Source organism: Falco rusticolus, chromosome 6, assembly GCF_015220075.1.
Source record: "Falco rusticolus isolate bFalRus1 chromosome 6, bFalRus1.pri, whole genome shotgun sequence".
In the NCBI taxonomy this organism is placed as follows: Eukaryota; Metazoa; Chordata; class Aves; order Falconiformes; family Falconidae; genus Falco; species Falco rusticolus.
Window position 1 is genome coordinate 73,405,611 of NC_051192.1, and position 24,491 is coordinate 73,430,101.

General features: G+C 41.0%; 1 protein-coding gene across 7 annotated transcripts in view; it reads right to left on the reverse strand.

The window, feature by feature from the left end:
* DST (dystonin) overlaps positions 1-24,491 on the reverse strand; it is a 268,181-nt gene that overhangs the window by 154,108 nt on the left and 89,582 nt on the right. For 5 of the 7 annotated variants that reach the window (XM_037393117.1, XM_037393114.1, XM_037393116.1 and 2 more), the window contains exon 6: positions 10,188-10,354. In XM_037393117.1, the coding sequence (XP_037249014.1) occupies positions 10,188-10,354 (167 nt within the window). Of the gene's footprint in view, positions 1-10,187; positions 10,355-18,174; positions 19,113-24,491 lie in introns of those variants that run through there. The other 2 variants (XM_037393111.1, XM_037393110.1) reach the window with 1 other exon arrangement.

The following is a 24,491-nucleotide window of genomic DNA, read 5'->3' on the forward strand; positions in this document are numbered from 1 at the left end:
TATACAGTAACACCTACCATTTAACCTATCCTTTAACAGAGTTTCAAAAATGCTAAAAAATATTTACACCAGCTTATATGTAGAGTCAATGTTGGGGAACTTACTAAAAAATTTGTCTCCATGTTAGGTACAAATCTAAGTCTTGTTCAAAACAGCTTGCCAAAGGGCCTGCTTTGGAAAGACTGAGGGAGGCATCAACACAATGAGAATGACTCCTGGACTCATCTAACACGTACTGTCCTTGTGACCTATGCATGTCCATCAATGCCCAATGTCAGACACAGTGCTGTGTACATTGTCATAACCATGAGATCTTATAGTGCTGGAGGTACCCTTTGCTAATGCATATGCCTACCACAGTTATTCTCCTGATCTTTTTTCCATTGTCACATGGGAGCTTCAATATAAAGGATGCTGTGTCTTAAGCGGGAAAAAAGCTGTACAATACTAGCTGGTTTCAGTAACTCGGTTTCAGAGAAATTGGACCCTCAAGTTTCAGAGAGGAGAGTAAATTCAGATTTCCTTCCACACAGCCTGATTACTTACAGAGGAGGGAGAGGAGAGTTTCTGCTCAAAAATGGCAAGCAGGTACGACTTTGTGGCATTAAGGAGGAACAGATCTCTTCCATAACCAGAATCAAGGACCACAACATGGACACACAGCACAAGGTTCTGTAGCAAGTTCCTTGGTGTCAAAAAACCCACCCTGAGGAAAGGAGGTTCCATGTTGACTCCTGGGTCAACATATCTTCCACTATACCCTAGGTGACCCTCCTTTCAGAAGCTCTGGATTCCTTACAAAATTGTAGATTTGTCTCAAAAGGATCTATGTACAACTATCGTTCTGGCTTCATTGAGTTTCCTGCTCTATGCTAGGAAAGAACCCTTCAGTCTCAGACCTCAGTATTTTCAGACAGGAATATAATTCTGGAAAAACAATTGCAAGTAACAGTGCAACAAGAGCGCACTATTTACAGATACATTTTCTGTATGTTCTTCAGACATCCCAACATGTTCATAGAATCGTAGAATGGCTTGGGTTGGAAGGGACCTTAAAGATCATCTAGTTCCGACACCCTTGCCAGGGGCAGGGACACCTTCCACTAGAGCAGGTTGCTCAAAGCCCCATCCAACCTGGCCTTGAGCACTTCCAGGGATGGGGCAGCCGCAACTTCTCTGGGCAACCTGCTCCAGTGTTTCAGCATCCGCACAGTGAAGGATTTCTTCCTAATATCTAATTGATATTTATCCTCTTTCAGTTTAAAACCATTCCCCCTTGTCCGACTGCTACATGCCCTTGTAAAAAGTCCCTCTCCAGCTTTCTTGTAGGCCCCCTTTAGGTACTGGAAGGCTGCTATAAGGTATCCCCAGAGCCGCCTTCTTCTCTAGGCTGAACAACCCCAGCTCTCTCAGCCTGTCTTCAGAGGAGACTCTGATCATCTTCGTGGTCCTCCTCTGGACTTCTTCCAACAGGTCCATGTCCTTTTTACGTTGGGGCTCCACAGCTGAAGGCAGTACTCCAGGTGGGGTCTCACCAGAACAGAGCAGAGGGGCAGAATTACCCTTGTTACATCAAGCCTTCCAACAGAAAAAGAATTAATCTTTTAACTGCACCAAAATGAGGGAAAAAAGCCCTCAGGTACCCTAACATTAATTTAGCCCCTAACAATATACACAGCTAATTCAGGTAATTCCTTGTATTGTGCAGGTCCCTGATTTGACAAGCACCAAGTTTAATAAACCTGTTGAAGCCTCCTGCCCCACCTTTGTTAGCACAGCCAAACTCTGACTTGCCATACCAATTGATCTAGATAAAGACAAAACTGAAGCATTGCAACATCAAAGACCTGTGAATGAAACTAGGAAGGATCTAGTCAGTCCTTTCACCAGCTTTAAAACCAGATTTTACATTCTGTTCGCAATACGAGATGTTTTTGTCATCACAAAAACAGAAACGGTATAGTAACTTTTCCAATTTTTGCCTATGATAAAATTTAATAGGAACTAGGCTCATAGCTGTTAACCTCAACCTACACTGTACAATCTACAGACATAATCATAAGTAACACGCCTTCCCTTGGAGTGTCTGAATACCAAAAACTCAACCACATTATTTTTCTGTTCTGCTCCCTGAGAAAACTCCCTCCAGAACCCAGCACTGACTGCCTTCCCAGTGGGATAAATATAGTTACCAACAGGGAAGAACGGTGAGGTACTGCAAGGAGTTCAGAAGACTTCCAAAGGCTCCTTGTGCCATCCTGCCTTGGAGGCAACCATTTCTCCATGTGCCACAAATTTGCCAGAAGCATTGCTGGAAGACCAAGACCTCTCCCTGTCTGATTTATCATGGGCACATATACCACCACTGTTCAGACACCATACCCTTTTGGATAAAGACTTCTGACACCCTTGGGTGTCCTGGCCTTTACCAATCAAAGGGTAAGAGACACGTGAAAGCTGAATTAAAAACTGACTTTTCAATCCAAAGTTTACTTTTCACTTTACATCCACTTGGCCTAACCAAGAGAAAAGTTTTGATTTCATCCCAGTAATTTTTATTTTTTCTTCTCAGTTATTGCAAAAAGAAAACCGTTATCTTTCATTCAGCTGCTACTTAGCAGTAGGATCCAACACAACATACACTGGCATCATTTAAGTCCAGCTCTAAAATTAATCAACCCAACTGCCTGGAAGTCTTCCATCTAATACCCGCTAAGGCTAACCACCACCACAACACAAGATGTTAAAATTGCAGGCCTTCTTCCAGTACTGTTTTAATATAGCCTTTACCAAGAGCCATCACAGAATTTTTCTGAGTGCATTCAATTAAGCTGCAGCTGAAGTTACTTGCTACTTCTAAGGCTGTTATATATACATATATATACACACACGTGTGTGTGTGCGCGCATACTCCAGCAAGTAACATTAAAAGTATGTCTGCTCGTCAATGTTTTTAATCTTCCAAAATGTTCTCTATCTTTTCCCAAATTGATACTTCTTAATTCCAACTTCATTTCTTCTCCGTAACAAAAAACGTTGAGAACAGTAACAACCATGCTTCTGAACAACAAGGAGGGTGGGAAGTGGGGGGCAACGCACCCAAATTCACATTTTCTTTTTATTAAAGCTGGGTAACAATAAATTTCGAGTCATAAAATGGCAAGCCAAAACTAGCAGACCCAACTAATCTCTTTATTTAAAACATATCCCCTAGCATTTTAAGGCTTGACACTGTGTAATATTTAGTTTCTTTCTCATTCATTCCCCAAGGGCGTTCAACATGCTAGGGCAAATAGAGGCATCACTATCCCTCCCCTTAAGGAATGTACCCGATAAGCTGCAACATGTTTTAACATCAGAGGGATGCCACATGCACTACTACCGGCCAGGAGCTAAGTGTTCAACTAACTATACATATGCGGCAAATTGTCCTGGGTGAGTTTGAAACAGCTTGTTCTAAACCAGAACAATTATTTAGCAAACAGGAATCTAGCTTGCTCCCTGCTATACCACACTCCAAAAACCATATGCTTAGTAATTCTGAAAGCATACAGAGTTATCATAGTAATATTTCAAAAGCAAAGCACTGTGACCCTGGAAAATTTGTCTCTCTCACTTTATCTAGCATTTACACTGTTGCTTCCTTTGGGAACAGGCTCTTTGCTGGAGCTTCTGCTCCTCTTCCGCCCACATGAAGCAGCCAGTGTACTTAACTCTTTCTGTGCTGCATTCATTGTTAGCCTCTGCTCCTCTTTCTTTGGGAATAGCAGCCATTTTTCCCCCTCACTCTCTCTCTAAACTGTATACAGCTTAAAACTACAGGCATCATTACGGTCTTCCACAATGTCTACCAGTAGCAAAGCTCTTTTGGATCAGATCCCCACACTTCTTTAAGAAAACAGTAAAAAACATTTGTCTTCAGACTTGCGCTCAAAATGCACACCTTCAAGCTCTAACACCTCTTTCTCTCTCTGCAGCATTTATTACTTATCACTCTCGTTAGGTGGTGCCAAAATTTGTAGACAACTGTCTGCATGTGGTCTCGGCAAGCCTTGGTATAACATTACATGAAACAACCTAGCTTGTTTTCTTGCTTCATATCTTTCATGTGTATACTAGTCCTGCCTGCTTGTCAGACTGCTGACTGAACTAAACACAGTCCACACACTTTTTTCACTAACCAGTATCTTTTGCATGAAATTCACCTAAAAGTCCACACATAACTGGACATGTCTATGCTGAAGGTGTACAAAAGGCCAGATCAAGGGCCCATGACTCTTTAATTGCTAGTCCTCCCCACGGCACAGCCATGACCCCTTGTGACCCACACCCTCCCAGGCAACACATGAGCCCAGCTCAAGGGACAGCTCTGACCCAGGACGGCTCTCAAGAGGCTGCACCCTCTCTGGGGGATGGAAGGGAGACTTCAGCCACACAGACACAAGCCTTGCCACACTGCTTACCCACAGGGCCAGAGTGCAGGGGCTGGACCCACTTCATTTACTGGAAGAGACCTAAGACCTGAAACTAGAACTTAAAAAACACAGCTTTATCTGGCAGCTGACCTTGCAGCGCTTCCTGAACAGATGCTATTTCTCACCATACAGGCACCGCTGGGGCTACTCATTAAATGGTTATTATCTAGTTACACAAGAACATACTGCTCTTGCTGGGATTCCTTTTGTAGATGCTAGAAGCAAAATTACCTCTTTATTGTAAAAGTTCTAAGAATACAAAAATAAAATGTAGAAATAAGCGTATGCATTTTTACAAAAAGCGTGCACATCTGACATTAATCTTCCTATTGCCCATCCTTCACTTTTTTCTTCAGCAAGTAAGATAAGCTGGCCTGTAACCATGTCTGTTTTCTAAGTATCAGTAGCCACTGTCCTTAACAAAGTGTCTACAGGTGCCATTTATCTGTAAATCTTACAGCTAATATTTTCACTATTTCTTAAATTCCATTTTCAGACACTTCTTAATGGAAATTGCCTGTAGTCCTTATGTACCTCACAGCAGGCTGAGGTCAAAAAAAAAAGCAGTTTGTTACTTTGGTATAACTCTTTATTTAAATTTGCCTTGCTTTAAAATAAAGTTATCTGCAAAGTGTAATGTAGATCTATAATTTAGATTACTAGCTCCCATCGGGCATGCAACTCCTAGCCTTCATTCTCTATGGACACCAAGTTTCTATATATTTTAACAATGGAATACAGTTCTAAAAAAACCAGTATTTCTTCTTCCTGAGTAAAAGTCATGCATATAAGAAAATGAAAACACAAATCAAGAGCATTTAGCTAAAACACAGTCTGGTGACTAGAAATACCGGCCAGAAGCAGGGCAGCCAGGGGGCACCAGGGCAGCCCCAGCCCTGGGCATTTACAACACTGATCAAAGTCGGCCTCCAACTCTGAAGCGTAGTTTACAGGTTTTTGCTATGTATGATACAATGATATGAAAGAAACATCACGTACTTCTGAAACTGCCTGAAGTCAGATTTCTTCCAACATAATATATTGAAGTAAGTAACACAGGTCTTCAATATAAAATCAAGCTATAAAAAGCCAATTACGTAACAGATGAGACATACAGCACATTCTCGAATCCCCTGGGCGTATCTGTAGCTTTCACTAATGGCCTGATCACAGACCTGAAGAAAGGTGTGGAGGTTCAAAAAACAGCCTGAAAGCTGATCTATTTAAATAAAATCATACAATTCACAAACCTGGTAGTGTTCAGTATTAAAACTGACTTTTATAATTTTATTTGTTCTTTCTATGTAAGTACAACTATTCACATGCAGCATGAAACGGCATGAAAAGCAAAATCCAGAGCCTGCAATGGAGCCCCCTGAGGCAGTTCTGGAGGCCAGTGTGGAGCCCTATTCATTTCCGAGGGATTTAACCATGTACAGGATGTTTTAAAATGGAAGCTTTATATATTCTTCAAGAGTTCAGCTGAGTAGTCTGCAATCTTACCCTATAAATGAAGACCACTGGAAACTGCAGAAAACATAAGCAACCTTCTCACATGAGAACAAATCATATTTTCCTAGATTTGTAGGGGAGGGGAGGGGAGGGGGTGGAATCAAGTTGTATCTGGAGCCAAGATCCTCAAATAGAGTAATTTTTTCCTCTCGTTTCTGTCATTCATAAAATTACTTTCCTTGATGTAAAGAACACTGCAAAATCACTGGAACTCATTCATATTCTTAATAGAAGTAGAGATAAAGTGACTGGAGGCCCTTACACAAAGCTCTGACAACCTAACCCTTGTCGCTCTAGAGGAAAGAGAACAAATACCCTGCATTTGCTCAGGAGAGAAGGTGACAGACTTGAGCGCGTGTGACCTGGCACCCGCACGCTGCCCACCTCCCCGGGCTGCCGGCATGGCTGTGGGTGCACAGAGGGCAGGGAGACGGGGAGGAACCTGGCTCGCCCAGCTGCCACACACCCGCCTGCTGATCTCTGCTGAGATGCTATAGTGGGTACCACAGTTAAGTCATGCCAGGGAAATGTCGGCTTTATCCTGCTTCTCCCACATGCCTTAGGGAGAAGCAGGAAGCTGTGGGAAACCCATGCACTACTCCTGCAGTTCTGCATCATAAATCTTAGCTGGCTTGCACCAAAAGGTGCTGGGATCCTCTGCCAGGACAGAAAAAAAAACCCAAGAATGGAGACTGCTGCCAGCAGCCCAGATGAAACTATTTTCACTCGCCATTAAGAGCAGGTGGGCTGTCCGCCCCGCCGAGGGGAGAGGCTCCCTGCCCACTGTAACTGATTCACAGCCCAGCCCCCCACAGCTTCAGCCATTTCCTCAAGTCTGGAAGCTGGTGCATACTTACAAATTAAAAAACTGCTTAAGCCTGGAAAAGAGGCAATTATAACCAGCCACTCCAGTCCCATCGCCTAGAACCAGGCAGTGACATCTCCCTGTCTCACAGATGACGCACTGTAGGGATCATGCCGGACCCGTATGGCTTCTGTTTGCAATGGCGCATCCCGAGGGGGCCTTTTGGTTAATGGCGTCAGGGCTGTGAGCATGGGTTTGCCTGCTGGTGCGTGGGTCCAGCTCACAGACAGTGTGGCTCCTGGCCTCCGGGAGCTGCTGTGCTCTTGCCTCTGGCCCCTGGCCGAGCTACAGCCCCTGCAGTGGCACAGCCAGCCCCCCGGCCCACACACCAGGCCCAGCCTCAGCCCACCCCCAGGGCCGTGCCCAGTGCCGGGGCTGCCCTGGTGCCGGTGGGACGGGCCCTGGCTGCGGGCCCTGCCCTGCCACCCCGCCGTGGGGAGCCCCCACTGCTGTGCCCCGACACGGATAAACGTGCACTCTCCATCCAATGTACAGCTTACTGTCGCTCAGTACACCTCCAGTTCGAGATACCATTAACACACCTGGCCATTTCTGAGCCATCTGGCTATTACTGTCATAGCACTAAATATCAGTCCCTTAAAAATAGACCTGCGCCCATTTAAATCCCTTCCAGGACCCCAAGTCACATCCCTGCTGAATTGCCCCTTCCCCACTTGCAGAGAGCGGATACTGCTCCTGGCCCCGGGTGCACGGTGCTTTTGTAAGGAGAGGTATCTCCAGCCAGCACGGCACACCTGGCACAGGAGGGGCAGCCACGCCGGCCACAACTGACAGATGTGCACCCACAGGGGTGCCCCGTGGTGGTGGCAGCACCGCAGTCCCACCCAGCTGCTGCGCAAGCAGGCATGTCTGCTCATCCACCCTGGAGGACCACGTCAGCTGGCAACATCTGCAGGATGCTCACACTAGTTCCTGAGACCACCTGTGATCCACAAACTGGGAGCTACTACAACAGGCAAACAGAGCATATGGAGAATCACTGCCAGAAATGTTCACTTTTGTTTAGTGTTTAATTTACTTACTTCTCAGAACACAAACCAAGCTTTAAAAGAGCTCTCTGGAGTAAAACGCTGTAGTTAAAAATATCAGACGACTGTTTGGGAAGACCATTCCCGTCTTGTGAGCAATAGCTGGAAATTATTATCTCTGTTTTAACGGTACAAAATGACAAAGGAAAGAAACATAGCAGCTCACTGAAATCAGTGGAAGAATCTCATTGATTTAATCAGCAAAATGGAGTCCAAGAATCTGTAACCTCTCACAGCAAAAAGACATCAGACAAAGACAGTAAACATGCCTGGGAAGGACACGGGATCCTTAAGTGGAGTTCTCTTTACAGGAAGAGGATAAACTAAATGGAAACTGGCACAGAAGCACGCAAAATAGGGACTCTGCTCCTCAGCCGCTGAATCATCTGCTTTGTGCAATGCACTCATGTCAAAGGTGCCTGTGGCTTCCCCACTGAAACGCTGTGAATGAAGCTCACAGAGCACTGCCAGGAACACTGCCCCAGCAAAGCAGCTGCAGGTACTCATCATATCCCAAGGCATTAACATTCACACAGCCAGAGGACAGAATTCAAGTTTCTTTCATTATTTATTAACTGATCTGTACCACAACTACTAGTTGCTGAGCTGTAACGGTTACGCTGCTCTATGTAAGTGGTATAACGCTCTGAAGAAGCTCTGGAAAATACTTTCCTTTACTTTGTCTCATTAAGTGCCTTCCTTTTTTCCCCCTCCCATCTCTCTATCTTTCAAATTGTTTATTTTTTTCAAATACTTGCCTGTACTATGTTCATTCTGTTGGCTGCTCTGTTATGAAATAAAACACTCAAAGCCTTTTGCCAGCTATTTCCCTTTGTCTTGCCAATGTTACTAAAAGAAGACTTTCTTGCCTGTATGCCCCTCCTCCCTGACTGGGTACCCAGAACAGAAGCATAGTCAGAAAAAGACCTCATTGATTCAGATGCAGCTTCATTTTACCATGAAGTTATGCACTGCCACAGCTAACTTCTCTGGGACTCGGAGCACTCTATGTTGGGCTTAAAGCCTCTCTATACAGCGTGTGAGGAAAAGGCTGCATCTGCTTGACGCGTCTCCCATTTTCCTTTAGTGTCCTAGTCCCCATACCACATGCATGTTGGCTCTGCCTAGACCTTTTTCTGTGGTTACTCAAGTGGTCCCAAAGAGGAAATCCAAGAACAGACTAATCTGCTCCAGTGTCTGTTCCCTGGAGCTGCATGAAAACACACATTTGGCTTTGCTTGGAACACTCCTTTGGTATTACACCAAGAAAGTCATGTACCCTCAAACTTCCTTACGATATGCCCCAGGGCACATGGCACAAACTACGTGTGCTACAATAAAACCTAGAAAGTTGCAAGCCTTGCACAGTGAAGGACAAGTCAGCACACGCTGATTAGCCCAATGGCCAGAATACTCTCCCATGTGGCCCTCGAAGACAAACACCTCCTTATTCAATTCAGGTACCAAAAAATGTACAAAAAGAGAGAGATTCCGCTAACCAAGAGCACAGCATAGCACAGCAATGGTCTTCAGTCTAACTCTTCTGATGAGCTTTGACAAAGTCAGCTTTGTCAAGAGAGACCAGTTCTTACTTAGAATCCAAAATCAGAAATCCTCTCCTGTCAGTAGACATCTTCAACTGTACTTGAAGTTAACGTGTTGTGTCCTTTTAGCTTCTAGCCTCAGCCACCAGAGGTTCTACACATGCCTGTTTAACTTTGTCAGAGTGTGGTCACAAAAGCATCCGGTAGCACAATTCCCTTCTCAGACTGCGAACATTCAAGCCAGCTGATCCCATTTTCCATGAGAATAACCTGCCATTTTACAGGAGAAGCATCTCAGAGTAGATCTGGACTCCAAACAGAAACAATGAAGAAGCTCAAGGCTCCAGGGCCATGAAGTCATACAGGGAAGAATACAGGGATCTTAGGCTTTCACCAGCCGTGCTGTTTTGGACTCATGACCAGTTCTGCCTCTACCCTGCCTATAATTAAATGTCACTATGACAAAAAGGGACAGTGGAGAAGATTGAATCCCAGGAATATTCTTCTCAGCAGCTTGGAGGTGCCCCATAAGAGGTGTGTAGCATTCAGGGAGATGCTCCTCTGAGGAAGGAGGGACACACAAGAGCTAATGAGGCATCCTTCAGCAGCAAAGAGCAGGGAATTGCCCAGGAAAAGCCAGTGTCATCTCCACCGTGCTGTCACAGGCATATACCACAGAGCCCTCTCTCTATGTACATTAAAATGCTGTAATTAACATTTTCCAATAGAACAGGGTATTTACCTGTATTTATGAATGATGGCATTAAATAATCTTCCATCGCGCCAGCAGGTAGTGAAATTTTCACAACGTATTCCAGCATAACCCTCGGTTGTCTGCTGTGACCACAGGAGCAGCCTCTCTTTAGCAGACATGTCCTCTGACTCTCCAGTAACATGGATATCAGATATCTAAAAGAGAGTTAATTTAAATATTACAATTACATCTAACCCAAATAACATTTAAAATATTGCAGAAAACCACTCTGCATTGCTGAAAAATTTTCTGTCTGATATCTGCATACATGAATATGATGATTATTTATGTGCTGTAGCAATATTCTTTCATGTCTTATCCTTATGCACTCTTAAAATCTTCAATATGAAATAAAAAATTCATAGCTTCACAATTTTCTTCAGTTACCTAGTTCTCAGCCTCCTAATTTCTGGGGACAATATAATACTATTACAAAACAAAAAATACTTACTATCTCTATTTTATGCTGATAATGTGCATTAAAAAAAATATTATACCTATTATTCATAAATGTTACATAATTACATATAAAATACAATCTTTCATATGTATATACTTCACACCTATATAATATTCATTATCAATATTAGTCATACTTTATTTAGCTACAATGTTCCTGTTTTAAAACAGGTTAAATTATAATATACACTGCTCTGGAATTCCGTAACAAAACAGTCATTTACATTGAAAAGTGATAATAATAGTTTTAGAACAAAATTTTCTGAGAAGTATTTTAGGAATGACTAAAAGACTGAAAGATCCTAAATAAAAATTTTGCCTGACACAGAAGGTTTGGGTTTGTATTATCTAAGCATTATCAACTTCAAATCAGGGAAAGCAGGAAAGCGTTGGGAATTTTACACACAAATACCCTTTCTAGTACATTAAATTCTCCCCTAATGAGGTTCAGTAAGTTTGCTTAGAAAACTACCACTGTGTAAACATGAAGCAGACATTTCCCTAATTTGCACATGTATTGCTTGTACCTCATGTTATAGAAAATATATGCAGTGTAAATCCAAACTTCAAGACAGAACAAAAAGAAGATACGCTTTGATAAAGAAAGTGCTATCACATGTTCTTTCTTCTAAGTGACCACCTTTTTCCTCTTATTCAATCAATAACATTTACGTTATTATGAAGACACCTAAGAACCCAGGTACCATGAGGCACTGTATAAGGACATGAGTACCACAGCTCAGACATTATAAAAAACAGGCAGCGGTGCTTGGACAGAATCAAGAGAGCTTGAGACAATGCCGAGATTTGTAGGTGGACAACAAGCACCCCCGTGAACCCAGCTGGAAGAGACTGCACCACACAAGCCTACACCCAGCACCATGGGGAGACAGACAGGTCTCCTCCGGCTCTGGTGCCAGCCTGAGGCCAGGGCTCACGGGACTTTGCCCACAGACAACTTTGGGGACAAGGTAGGTGCTCGAGCTAGCTGCAGAACAGGCTTAATTTGAGCTATGTCAATTCCAGCCATCCTGTCCTAGTGCAAACCCAGGAGCTATGCTCATGAGGTCAGATGGGACCAACAACCGTAAGGATGCCTCCTGGCCTTGAAATCTCTGCACACAAAGGTATCTTCTGTCTGGGCTCTTCCTGGGGGAATTCAGATAGGCTAGGCTGGAAATCATGGGGTTTTCTCACACTAGAGCCACACAAAACACAGTGCCAGGAATAAAGAGATGTAGCTTTCCCACTGATGCTGCTATGTCAATGCCTAACAGGAGGTGGTGGGAAGCACAAGGAAGCAGGGGACAAAAGGAAGAGCCTTAGAGATCTCAGGGCAATGTAGCTGCCACAATCCTTGCTGCAACTTAACCACTTTTGACACTTTCAGAGGACAATGAGCATTTACAGCTGTATTTAATGCAAGCAACAAATTATTTTCTATTCAAGTATCCACAAAATCACTAATTGTGAAAGCTGTTCTTCAGATACTTATCACAGGCCATCATATGTGCTGGCTCTAGGTAAGGGAAAAATACAAGCACCAATGCTAAAAAGCAAAATAGTTTTAACTGTTCAACTACCCATAAATAACCTCCAAAGATCTGACAGCATTTTTTGCATCCTTTTGTCTCCAGCTTCAACACTGCACATTTCTAAGAAAGATCAAAGAGAAAAAAGAAAAAAAACCACAACCCTTTTCTTGTGTAAAACACTGAAGAGAACACATGCAGCTGTGATTGTTTGTAAGTTTCTAGGTATCAAAACCTGGCACGGAGTATTCACTACATGAAATCACACAAAATACAGATGGTGTGAGTTCTGTATTTGAAGACAACAGGGAATCCAATGTGGCAAAAGACCAATTTAAAATCCCTCTGAAAATTTTCCTGTAAAAATCTAGGGAACTTATCTGTAGTGTAAGACCTGCTTTCTGTAAGTTACCTTTACTCTTTGTATTTCAAAGCAAGAAAGCAAACTAAATGGTTTTTCAGTAGCTTTAGTTGCTATTCATCATAGAACAGCAAGACCACAATATAAATGAAGTCAACCATTTTCTGCTTATCCAGACATTGATTCTGAAAGAGATGATGTCACCTGGAAGTGCCAGATATCTAGCAAAAAAACACCCAAACCTATTTTTTTTTTCCCCCTGTCATTTTCAGCAAGTCCTCTGTGTATAATCCTTAAGTATCACATTTTTAATAGATTCTAGCACAAGCAAGCTAACAATGTAATTTGCTAATGGCCATTCCTTACTGCTAAATTCAAACCTTTAGCCTCCTTCACGGTTAGTTGACTGGCAATGGCTATGTACGTTTCAGAATGTAGAGACTGCAAACGCAGCATATTTGAGGGCATATTAGATTCCTCTGGAAACAAATAATTTCAGACATCAAGGCAACTTCTGAAGGTCGTACTTGTATCTGTCGTTACATATAAACAACATTTGTAGCTATGAACACAAACACAGGAAAACATTTCTTACTCTGAAAGTGACCACTAGGCAAGCTCACAGCCCAAATTTTGGATGGCTAAAGCATGAATTTAGCTCATTAATCTAAGACCAACAGGATTTCAATCCAAAACCTTCCAAGCACCATTCATCACCCTAGTTGGCAATCTGAAGAAAAAGGAATAGACTAGACTGGCTTTAAAAACTGAAACTGCTTTTGGAGGTAGCCTGTTTTGGTACAGGTTAATGAACAGTAATGAGAAATCAAGACAGCCTGAGCACTTCTGTTCCCTAAATAAAGTATTTTAGATTCCAAGGCTAAGTTTACAGACTTTTTCAGAAACAGTGAATTCGTATTTTAAAAGTATAAAAATACACAGAAGGAAATGGTGAGTCAAAGAGCTATACTTTATTACACTCACAAATATGAGCTTTGCTTTGCAAGATTCCCCATTAACTTCAAACTACTTAACAAGTTAATCATTACCCCCACAAAATAAGGTGTCAGAGAGAGACAGCAAGCACATCTTTCCTTTGATAACCCCATAAGGACAGTATTGATACTCATCTACCAACTGTGCATTATCATCAATATTTATAACATCATCTACCACAGGAAAGAAAAAGAAGGGCTACTAAATGAGGAATGCTAGAACAGCAAATAAGTTAAGGGGCAATGAAACCGTCCACTGTTCAAGTTTAGTCCTTCAAAGCAAGCAGTTTGTGTGAACCTTTCATTCTTATATCCCACAAGCCTATCATTCAACCACTATAAACAGTTACTAGAGGACATTTTTTTCCTTAAGCGTGGAACAAATTACTGAGTTTGCATGAGTGTGAACAGTTGTTTGCTAGAGATGCAGTTCTCCAAATTATCTCAAAGCCTGTGAATTACTAGTTATGCAAGAAAAAGGTGGCAGAGGTAATTCTCTGCACAGCCCTTGTATTTCAGGATCAAAGTCTTAACTGGCACTAAATACTCTAATATTATTATTTTTTTTTGTAACTGGGAGAACTCGTTCATCTCTGCTACCGCAAGTGTTTTCTCTCTGCCTGTAAGCTCCCTCTGCATCACACAGTATACAAAATCCATACACCAAAAAGCCTCAATCTCTTTACTTGTACTGATTTCAGTGATGCAGTTTTGAATCCAAAGCACAGAGCAGATGAGAGAATATTTTCCCAAGGAGATCAATGGTGGTGCTGGATTTCTATGGCTCATTTTTTACAGTGCAAATATAAGAGCAAGTCTGGCATAAACAGTAAGGAGTCATCCCTCCAATTCCATCTTACCCTGCATGTTTTGAAGCAAGTCTGAACTTGACATAATGTATCTAACTGCAGAAATAATGGGCTAGAGATATATGATGTATGATGAAATGTATTCTATTTCCAGCTAGCCCTAAACCAGAGAAGTCTGAAGAACACAAAAAAATAAGAGTCCAGCTTTGGGCAACACCCTTCAAAAAAACCCGTGAGATTAGTGGAAGCAGATTGAAAGAGAAAAACAAGAATGACAAAGATCTAAAAATATGTGACCTGTTAGGAAAGACTGAAAAACTGCATTTACTGAGAGGAAATGTGACAACAGTCTTCAAATATGTAAAATGCTGTTGCAAAAAAGGTAATAAATCAACTCTTCCGGGAATAGAAGAAGAACTAATGAGTTTAAAATGAGCATATGTGTTTTCAGCTAAAACTACTTTTTAATACAAAAGACAGATAAGCACTAAAATTATTACTCAGGAAGTATGTGAAACCAGCAGTAAGGCAGACACAGAAGCAAAACTATCAGTCAAGAATGGCTTTTGTTAAGTTACTTTGCTTCAGGTACTGAGATGACCTACACGACCTGTGCAGAACTTTTCCAGCCCTAGTTTTGTAGTTCCATCCGTGATTATAGATCTCTTTCATTCACCAGCATTTAAGGTGGATCGCACCTCCTTCTTGTGAGTATTACAAGGAAGCAAACTATGCCAACAAAGTGAAACTCCTGACTTTGGACCTCTGCCCTGCAAATCACGTAACCAAAGACCATCTGATATTTCTTCCTCCCTTAACTGTGCTACCTAAATAGACAATACAAGAGTGTATGATGGTGGATATAGGTGGAAGGTGTCATTTTCTCTTACAACTATTTGCAATGATGACTGCAATAATAAATGGATGACTACTTAGCCAGAAGTATTCTACTGGATATGCTGATTACAAATAATCTACATTTTTTTATTATTATTTAAAAGCAAGTATATTTTCTTTAACCTGACTCAAATACATGGAGGGTTTTTTGCAGATTATTATTAGTACTGTAAACGAGGTAAGAAATCCACTGTATCAAACACTATGTAGATGCATGGCAAAAAAAAAAAAAAAAAAAGCTGAGGAACTTGCAGCCAAGACAACAATTGAGTACTGGAAGTAGATGATTTGAAATGTTAGACTTATTTTTTTCTAAAAAAAACATTTACATCCATGAACAGGAACTGAAACTACCACAAATTAGACTGGAAGAATTAGATAGATATGATAATTAAGATAGAATGATAATGATTGATAACATGATACACATAAGTCACTGGTTTTGTCACAAGCTGACAACCACCAAAAACTGGTGGGGTAAGACCACCTGGTAGCTATCTTTTGCTGATACCGAATGAAAACCATGGCTTATTTCAACACAGGAGACATCAAGTATCACAGTGGCAGTATCCCCTGTAGAGAAGTCAAAACCACAGCCTTGATTTTCTACTCTGCCTGCACTGTACTAAAACATCACTGGGAAGGGGAGCTGCTGCAGGAAGCCTGTTTCAGTCTTGATTCACAAGTTCTTGACCTCAACGCAAGCTGCCACCTGCTCTAGGGCAGCCCTGAAGAGGATATCTTGCTTGAGGAAATCACCTTTCTGTATTAGGAACAAGGGTGGCAGAAATTAGGCCCCAGCAGAGTGTAAAAAACCTTTTCTCTCAAAGCTACTAGCAAGCAGTCAAGAATGGAGCTTCAGAACACCCTGGTTACCTGAATTTTGCAGATAGGAAAACTGAGGTAATACATCTAGGTAGCACATATTTGAACACAAAATCGTAATTGTTTTACATGTATAAGAAAACGCGCCACAGAAGGCAATTCAAAGGATGTATTCCAGCAGCGGTGACTATGCTGTTTTAGAAAGTAAAATGTCATCTCTCTTAGAGTGCAAGTTAGCCGGGCAGCTGTACCAATGAGTTTCCTCTGATGTCTGTCTCTTGGCTTGAAAAACCAACATGCCTTCCATTATCGGCCACACCTGAGGCACTGTGTAAGCTGAGAGTGCATTACAGCATGGGTAAGTCGACAAGCTGAGTGGAGGCTACTGATCTCTGTAATTAAGGCAACAAAAATGGTAAAAACTGAGACTGGTAACTGCAAACCTTGTGTATCAGCTCAGGCTGATAACAGGAACTTTGTGTACTTGTATAAATAACAGCTTTACTGTTTTGTACTGAAACATAAGACATTCAAAGGCTTGTTTAGTTCTCAAAAGCAATCAAAAGGAAAGTAGTCATGACTTTGTAAAATAACTGCAGTATGAAATGTAGTTTTCTTCTTGCATTTGTTTAGAGGTCAAAGCCAGGTGCTCTTAAAATTACTTTTACTCAGAATCCTGGGTTGAGAAAGGGAACTGAATTGAAAACCAGACACTTCAGCAACTCAGGCATTTAGCCTGATCTGTCAGAAGTTTTCATACCCACATCATAAGCAGCGTTTTATCAGTATCAGCAGCACAAGTCTCAGTACTGATGCAGGTGCTCAACAGAAGCCTCTTTTATGACCCCCCTTTCCCCTGTAGTAACAAGAGGTACATGTCTGGCAGGAGTAGTAAGTGCAGCAATATTAATGTTGTATTACTGTGATTATACAGGAAAAAGTGGCCATGCTTGGCTGAACACTCACAGCCTCATACTTTTACAGAGTAATGACGTTTTGTTCAAATCAAAGAACATCCCTAAGCTGTTCTTGAATTCCAGATAAGATTAAGAGGGCAAAGATCTTCAAGTGTATTAGGAGGCTATTTGTACTAGTGTGTACTGTTTGTTGTAACTGGGTGTGCCATCTGTATTTAAACACTAAGCTTGGAAAAACTATAATTTGATTCCTGTTAGAAAAGTAAATTATATAAACAACAGAAGTGTAGTTAGCCCTTTGCTGGAAAGAGTACCTTTGCCGTATGCCCATTTCCTCTGTTCACTCAACTGAAAGCTCAGATGTCCCTGTTGAGTGAGGGGAATTAGTTTTGGATCAGATCCAGGTATCGGCATTTGATCTATACCTACAGATTTCAGTTGCACTGAAGATGAGTGGGGCAGAACTGGTAGTACAGACTGAATTGCTAAGCATGGACATCAACAGACAAGAATTTGTGTTCCTTCAGATATTCTGCAACTAAGCTCGTACTTTGGTTTCCTTTATTGTGAAATGAAAATAATCCTACTATCAGAGGAAGATGGAATTTCCATAATTAACATTAATAGGTCACCTAGACAGTTTGCGAGGAAAAGTGTGGAGCATTATTAACATGATTTATGTTCACTTTTTCTATTTCAAGCTGCCTACATATTTCTATTCATTCTTCAGTTTCTACTGGCCATAACTGAAAAGAATTAGAAATATTCCTCTCCTTGACACAAGACCCAGAGGAATTATGAGACTGTCAAGAGTTGATAAGAAAATTTACTGCAGATACTGAATGTGAACTTAAACAACTCCCTAAAATTCACTCCACCTTCTAGAACCATTTTAACATTAAAACCTCTTTCCTAAATTAGGGAACAAATCAAACTACAGACAGCAAAACAGTACAAAGATACATCAACACTCCTGGAGTACAGAGGTATTATATAACCTATGAAAAAATCAAGTAATATGTTCCGTCTGTAGTATCACAGCATGGGTAAAAGGCAAAGACAAAGTACAAAAAGACAAAAATACAGCAAAGTGAAGATATTTTTCCAACAGAAAAAACAAATTTCCAATACCTACTCAGAGCTAACTTTCAAAGGTAAGGTACTGTGCCAAAATATTTACCTTGCTCCTGTTAGGTGGAATGTTAAATAATGCCTTTTCATCTGGCAATTGGGAAAGCACAGCATCAGGAGAATAAAACCCCTTTCGTTCAAGCAGTGGATCACTTTTGCTTTCAGAAAGTAAGTCATGCAACTTTTCAGATTTATTGCTTTCTGGTACATCTTCAACGACTTTGCAAGGAGTTATGTTTAACCCCATTTCTTCACGTCTGCCTAAAATGTGGATAGCAGAATCCAAGCTGGCTGCCTTTCCATAACAAAGACCACTGTATTTCTTCAGGAATGCTAATTCTCTCTTGTTGCCATCCTCCGAGTACTTCCTTTTCCCTGTACAGCGTCTCTCAGAACTCCTCTTGTGTTGTTCCTTTAACCATGTCTCTGTTTCATCAGACTTCATGAGCCTCTGATTATCACCATGAAAACTGTCCCCACAAAGAGAATCACTCTTTGTTTCACTTAGTAAAACTTTTGCTTTAACAGGATCAGTTGAAAGGTCTGTACTCACAGGCAAAGCACTACCGGTCACTGTCACTCTCCAGGGGAAGGAATCAGCCAGTCCCACACCCTTGGGATGAATCTCGATGTTTTCTGAAATCCCCAGTTCATACTGGCTTTTTTCTTCATTTTCTTTAACCTGTACTGAATCTGGTCCCTCAGTTGATTTCTTTCTCCTTTTTCTTCTGAAATATTTTCTTCCAGGGGAATGTTTAGCTGGACTTAAGGGAGCTTTGGCAGGATCTAAACACTGTTCTTCCTTTTCAGCCCTCACACATCCACAGACATTCCCCATTTAGCTTTCGGTAACTCACAGTTGCACAGTCTCATTCATTCCAGTATATTTACATACACTTAAATCCTCCTCAGAAAGTTAAGAACTGCCGTTTGCACCTAATTTCTTCCAGACTTCACGTTCATCCTCCTCAGTACGTAGCCATTTTGCTTATGAGAAATGCACACGCAATAAACGTTGTGGCACGATGCCCAGGCAGGGCCTGTGTCTGATTAGACACTGTGGCTTATTTCTGGCCACCAATCCTCTTAAATAAACATCACTGCTTCAGCACTGGGCTGTAATGTTGATGGCCTTTCACAGAGATGACACAGCATTTATGAGCAACAGAAAATTCTTGCATGCATTTTAACTTCCCCCTTCATTTAATAACTTGAGCAAAATAAAGTAGGAAAACATGCAGCAACCTTTGAAACTATTAGTTACACTCTTGAGTCCAAAAGCAAGCAGCACAGCAAATAGCAGGGATTTAGTTAGCAGATTTGGTTTGCACTTCTTATGTTTTTATTACGTATCCAATGATCCACAGATGGGAAGATTAAAGTGAAGGATCAGAGATTGCTCTGACAGCTTGTTGGGGGTCAAATTTTTATTTGTATGTGGAGTTTTCATAGCAGCTGATGTGATTTTTTCACTGGTTTGTCAGCTATAAATAACCTGCTATTTCACTACTATCATAAAAGCATAACAGCTTGCTCAGGGCAGTGGTGCTGTGTACTCGGGGCCAGAACCTTGCAGCAAATTTAAACCTTCCAGCAGATAAAGGTGAAACAAATCACAAGAGCCAGTCTATCTAGAAAACTGTCCACAAAGTTGATCTATACAAATGGAGCTTTACCCTCCTCCCATGCTCCTGTTCTGTAGGCATTTTTGTGTAGCTCTGAATGTAACAGCTAAGAAGCATCCAACTACAACTGCAACTAAGTAGAACTGAACACTATTAAGATGCAAACAAGTCTTATCACCAGCACACTTTGGAAAATACATTTTTAAGCTTCCACTTCATTTCTGTCACTGATACACAAAACCTACCAAAACCAACAAACATCAGCAGGGGTACATGTGTACAGATCCTCATGCTGAGAAGGAACTACTGAGTGACTTGCCAAGCACTATCACGTGTTACCTTTGAGTTTCCCTTGCTTATATTTGTAAAGGAATTGCAATAACGAAACCCAGAGACTTTATCCCCAGGGGCCAGTTCCACTGAAGTATTCTACGACATTTTACTGACAGGATCTAGAACGTATAATACAATATAGAAGTAAGATCAGGCTCCAAAGAATTTCCAAGAATACAGAACGCTCATTGCTGACTACTCTCAGGACACTGGGAAAAAAACTGATGGTAATGCTTGGGAAATCTTTTACTGTAACACCAAGGGACTAGAAGGCTGTTCCTGAATGCTGTGTACCACTGGTAGATGGACAGCTACATACAGGCTAAACGCTAACGTGTTTCTTTTCAAAGTAGATGTTTACACTACGACCACACTCTTTCATGGCCTCGATTTGTATTTGCATTTGTAGTATGCTCAACATACAGATGTGGTTGTGACATTTGCACCCTTTACTCACAGTGAAAAAGCTGTATTCTGGTCAGCTTAGAAAAGTGACTTTCAGCCAAGGCCAGAAGACTCTGACTTAAAACACACTCCCACATGGGACTGAGTAGGGTCCTGACATGCCCTCCCCCTTAATTAACAGAAAAAGAACATGAAAAAAAAGAAGTTTTTGTAAATGACATCACTGTGTTTGTACGAACAAATGGCTTTTATGCTTGAAAATACACCTCCTCTTTCTCCTCTCTCATCAAAAAAGATGATTCAGGACTTTGCAGTGCAACGGACCAAGACTGATTTCATTTCACACAGATATAGCTTCTTGTTTAACAACAACATGTCTAATAACAATAATACATGGTTAAAAAGATCATAGTGTAATAATATTAAAATATGACACTATGCACTCTTATAAAAAACTTATTATGATTATCTTGATAAAGTAGAAATCATGTAAAGTGTTAAAGTCAAGAGCATTTGAATGAACAATACTGAGTTTTCATGCTGTATTAACTGTCTAATCAAAAAACGTATTAAAGTAAATACAGCCTGCCACAAGTACACTGCCAACGTTGTTCTTCCTCCACAAATTTCACAGGAGTTAAGAATTTGCTTAAAAATAATGCAAATTTAAATTTTCAATGCAAGTGCATATTTAAATTAAGACACATGGGCACAGAGGTTTCTAAATAATGTTAGACTATTTACTGAGGTTTAATGGAATGTGATTTAGTATGTATTTCCTTTAAGTGGTTTACATCTGTTTAACAATCAGTATGATCCCACCTTCTTCCAAACAGAAAACATCTCTAAAGCATTCTCTGTTATTTCAAAATTCCTGTTAGAATCAGTAGCACACTGTCATAAAAACATCAAATCAAATGTAATTCAAGACAGGTCAGAAGAAATGTGTTGTTATTTTACAACTGACAATGTGCAATTTGTAATGTAATCAGTAATTTAGAATCTTGTACATCCTCTTTCATACATACCTTAAATTTTGATTATTTTTTCTTAAGAGTAGGTAATTCACCTTTTCAGAAAATCAGCTGCCTCTGAAGTGGAATTAAAAAATTGAGACAGCAAAAATACAAGACTCATTCTGAAACACTGGTTACAAGCTCAGTGCTCCCAAAAATCCTGGCTTATTGCTGCATATTCCAGGTGAATTTAGTTGCGTGCATCTGGTATAACTGCAGCTAGTCCTAGAATTCAACCATTTCTAAATATTATTTATAACTAAATAACTAGGAGTAATGCATTCCAAACACATATTTACAGATTATTAGCAGTATTCGTGCCTATCTTCCTAGAGTTAGGTAAGAAATATGTATTTTTGATACTTAATAACCAATTTAGCAACACATAGCAGCCATTTCTGAGTGAGAAGGCTATCATGTTTCTGTTAACAATTCTTTCTACTGTTCCTTGTTTTTCCATGAACAGAAAAGAAACTTTACAGTCACTTTAACTAAGTCAATTATGGTCTTGAACCAAAGAAAAGACCAAGGACAAAAGAACTGACAAATTGCATTTATATCAGCTATGGGGTTTTATATAAAAAAACTAGGCAAAATCGTATTCCACGTTAAGGGAAGATGATAAATGAAAGTGCAAGTAACTGAAGGCAAAATGACCACTTTCGGCTAACTGACATTCTATGAAGTCATAACTTCAGTCTCAGCAATGAAAGACACAGATGTAACGGGATTAAACTGGAAATTCAGAAAAGGGGAAATTGAAATCTCTTCTAAAACATGCCTACTAGAGCAAAGAAATATGATCTTCTAAAGCATCAAAAGAGACTACAACTGAAGCCTATGAGAACCACCCCAAAATAGCAAGACCTGACCACACCAGGGGCTTTGTCTCAGACATCTAACTAGACCGCAATGGAAGCTCAGCACTTGCTAAAGTCAAAGATTCAGATGATCAAAGCTGCTAGAAATAGGATTGATGTGTTTCTTTCCTTTTTTTAAAAAAAAAAAAACACACAAAACACAAACCTTAAAGATACAAATTTATACTCACCAGTGCTGGGAAGTTTTAAGGGGAGATTAGCAAAAGACTTTTTCTGGCACATAAATCCTTAAGAAGTATAACATGCATAAAGGATTAGACCAATACTTGTTTGCAACTTGATCTGTCTTAGAGGTTGCTTAATCACAAACAAGAGGTTAACATTAAGGCATGGCAGAAAAAAGATGAACATTGATACATGAAATACCTCACTCAGATTTGCACAGGTTTGCATTTAACCATAGATTTCTCTAAGTTGTCGAGCACGTCTGTGACTGAAATGCATTATGTTCTAAACGTGGGACATTATAATGGCAAAGTTGAATATCTGCGTATTTGTTAGTCTGCAAAATGCTGAGACCATTCATCCTTTGCACACTGCTAACATGCTTTATCATTGGTTTTGTATAGTTAGCAAATGTTGTAAAGGAAAGGTTATTCCACTTTGCCATCAAACCACACCTGATCCCTTTTATCAAAAGCCTACTAGGAATGCATTTCACATAGTTTTGGATCTAAGATCCCTTCCCCCTCTTTTTTTTCCCCTGTGTTTATGCAACACAGCAAAAGCAATGGAGCATTTAGCATAAATGAGACGTGCCATTTCATGGTACTAAAACAGCATACCAGATAATCAGCAAGCATTTTGTTGCACAGCCCAAAGGTCACATGCAGAATGACAGAGAGATAAACATAAGCCAAAGAGAAAGTGAAAATTAAAGCGGCACAAGATAGAGAACAAGGCAAAAAATAAAGGCTTGCCAGCACAAACAAAAGGTTGTATTTGGAGCTGTTTGTGCTGTTCTGGCAACCACTCCTCAAAATCTCAAAAATTGCTGTTCAGCTTTCAGGTACCACTGAGCTACCAAAAGTCATGACTCTCAACAGGAGAGGTTTTATAACCAGTGAGATGGCTTACAAAGAGAGGAATTTGCTCCTTGTTGCTGGTTTTACGGGATTAGGGATGAAGAGAATCCACACAGATGAGCTAACTGCTCATAAATCTTATCCTGCTACAGATATCGCACCATTTGTAGAGATAAAGTCTAAATACAACCTGCGATGAGCCCTAATGCCTCTCGTCCTTGCTGTGACTCAGAGGAGTACCAGAAACTGGAAGAACTCCATACTCATATTCTTACCTGAAAGTCAGCAATTTTTCTTTTTTTTTTTTTAATTGCTGAAGAATTCCAGAAGAGATAACTAGCAGTTCAGCTGAGGAATGAAATGCAGGAAGAATAAACCCCACCATGTGCTGAATGAGAGGTCTGCTGCAACAGTGAATGACTGGGAATTGCAGCTCCCTGGTGGAATACAGTTTATCCTACCACCACTTATAGACAGAGGTTAGACAAGTGGCCACATAGCTCCATCTTTAAATCTTTGACAAGATCAGACCTTGAACTGTTCTACCTATTTTGAAGTAGAGGCAGATTAAACTTCAGTGCTTGGGCTCCAAGGCCCACAGCTCGGGCAGGGCCCAGAGGCAGGCTTCACAGCCAGCTGCCATCAGCCAGCTGCAGCCAGCAGAACAGATGCCAGGACAACGGAGTGAAGACCAGACCCAGCCCTCTCAACTCCACATTGCCACCTCAGCAAAGCAGGCAGCATGTCTGTTGTATGGCGACCTCTATCAGATTTCACAGCAGAGCTGCTGAAGCAGAGGAAGGTGCACAAGTCCCAGAACATCCCATTATTCCTCCGCCTTCTGCACAGCGTTTACTGGAATGGGCCACCACAGCTGAGCCGTCTCCTCCTCTGTCCACGCTGCGTGAAGGACACAGCCTTCACGACCAACACAAAGAGTGCTTCAAAATTACTACCTGCATTGCAGGCTCTGAACACCTAACTGCACTAAGAGGTATCAGGAACTTGAGAAACCACTTGGGTAGCTGTCTTTATCTCAGCCAAGTCATCTACAAACAAATCCACCCTTCCTACCCTTTTG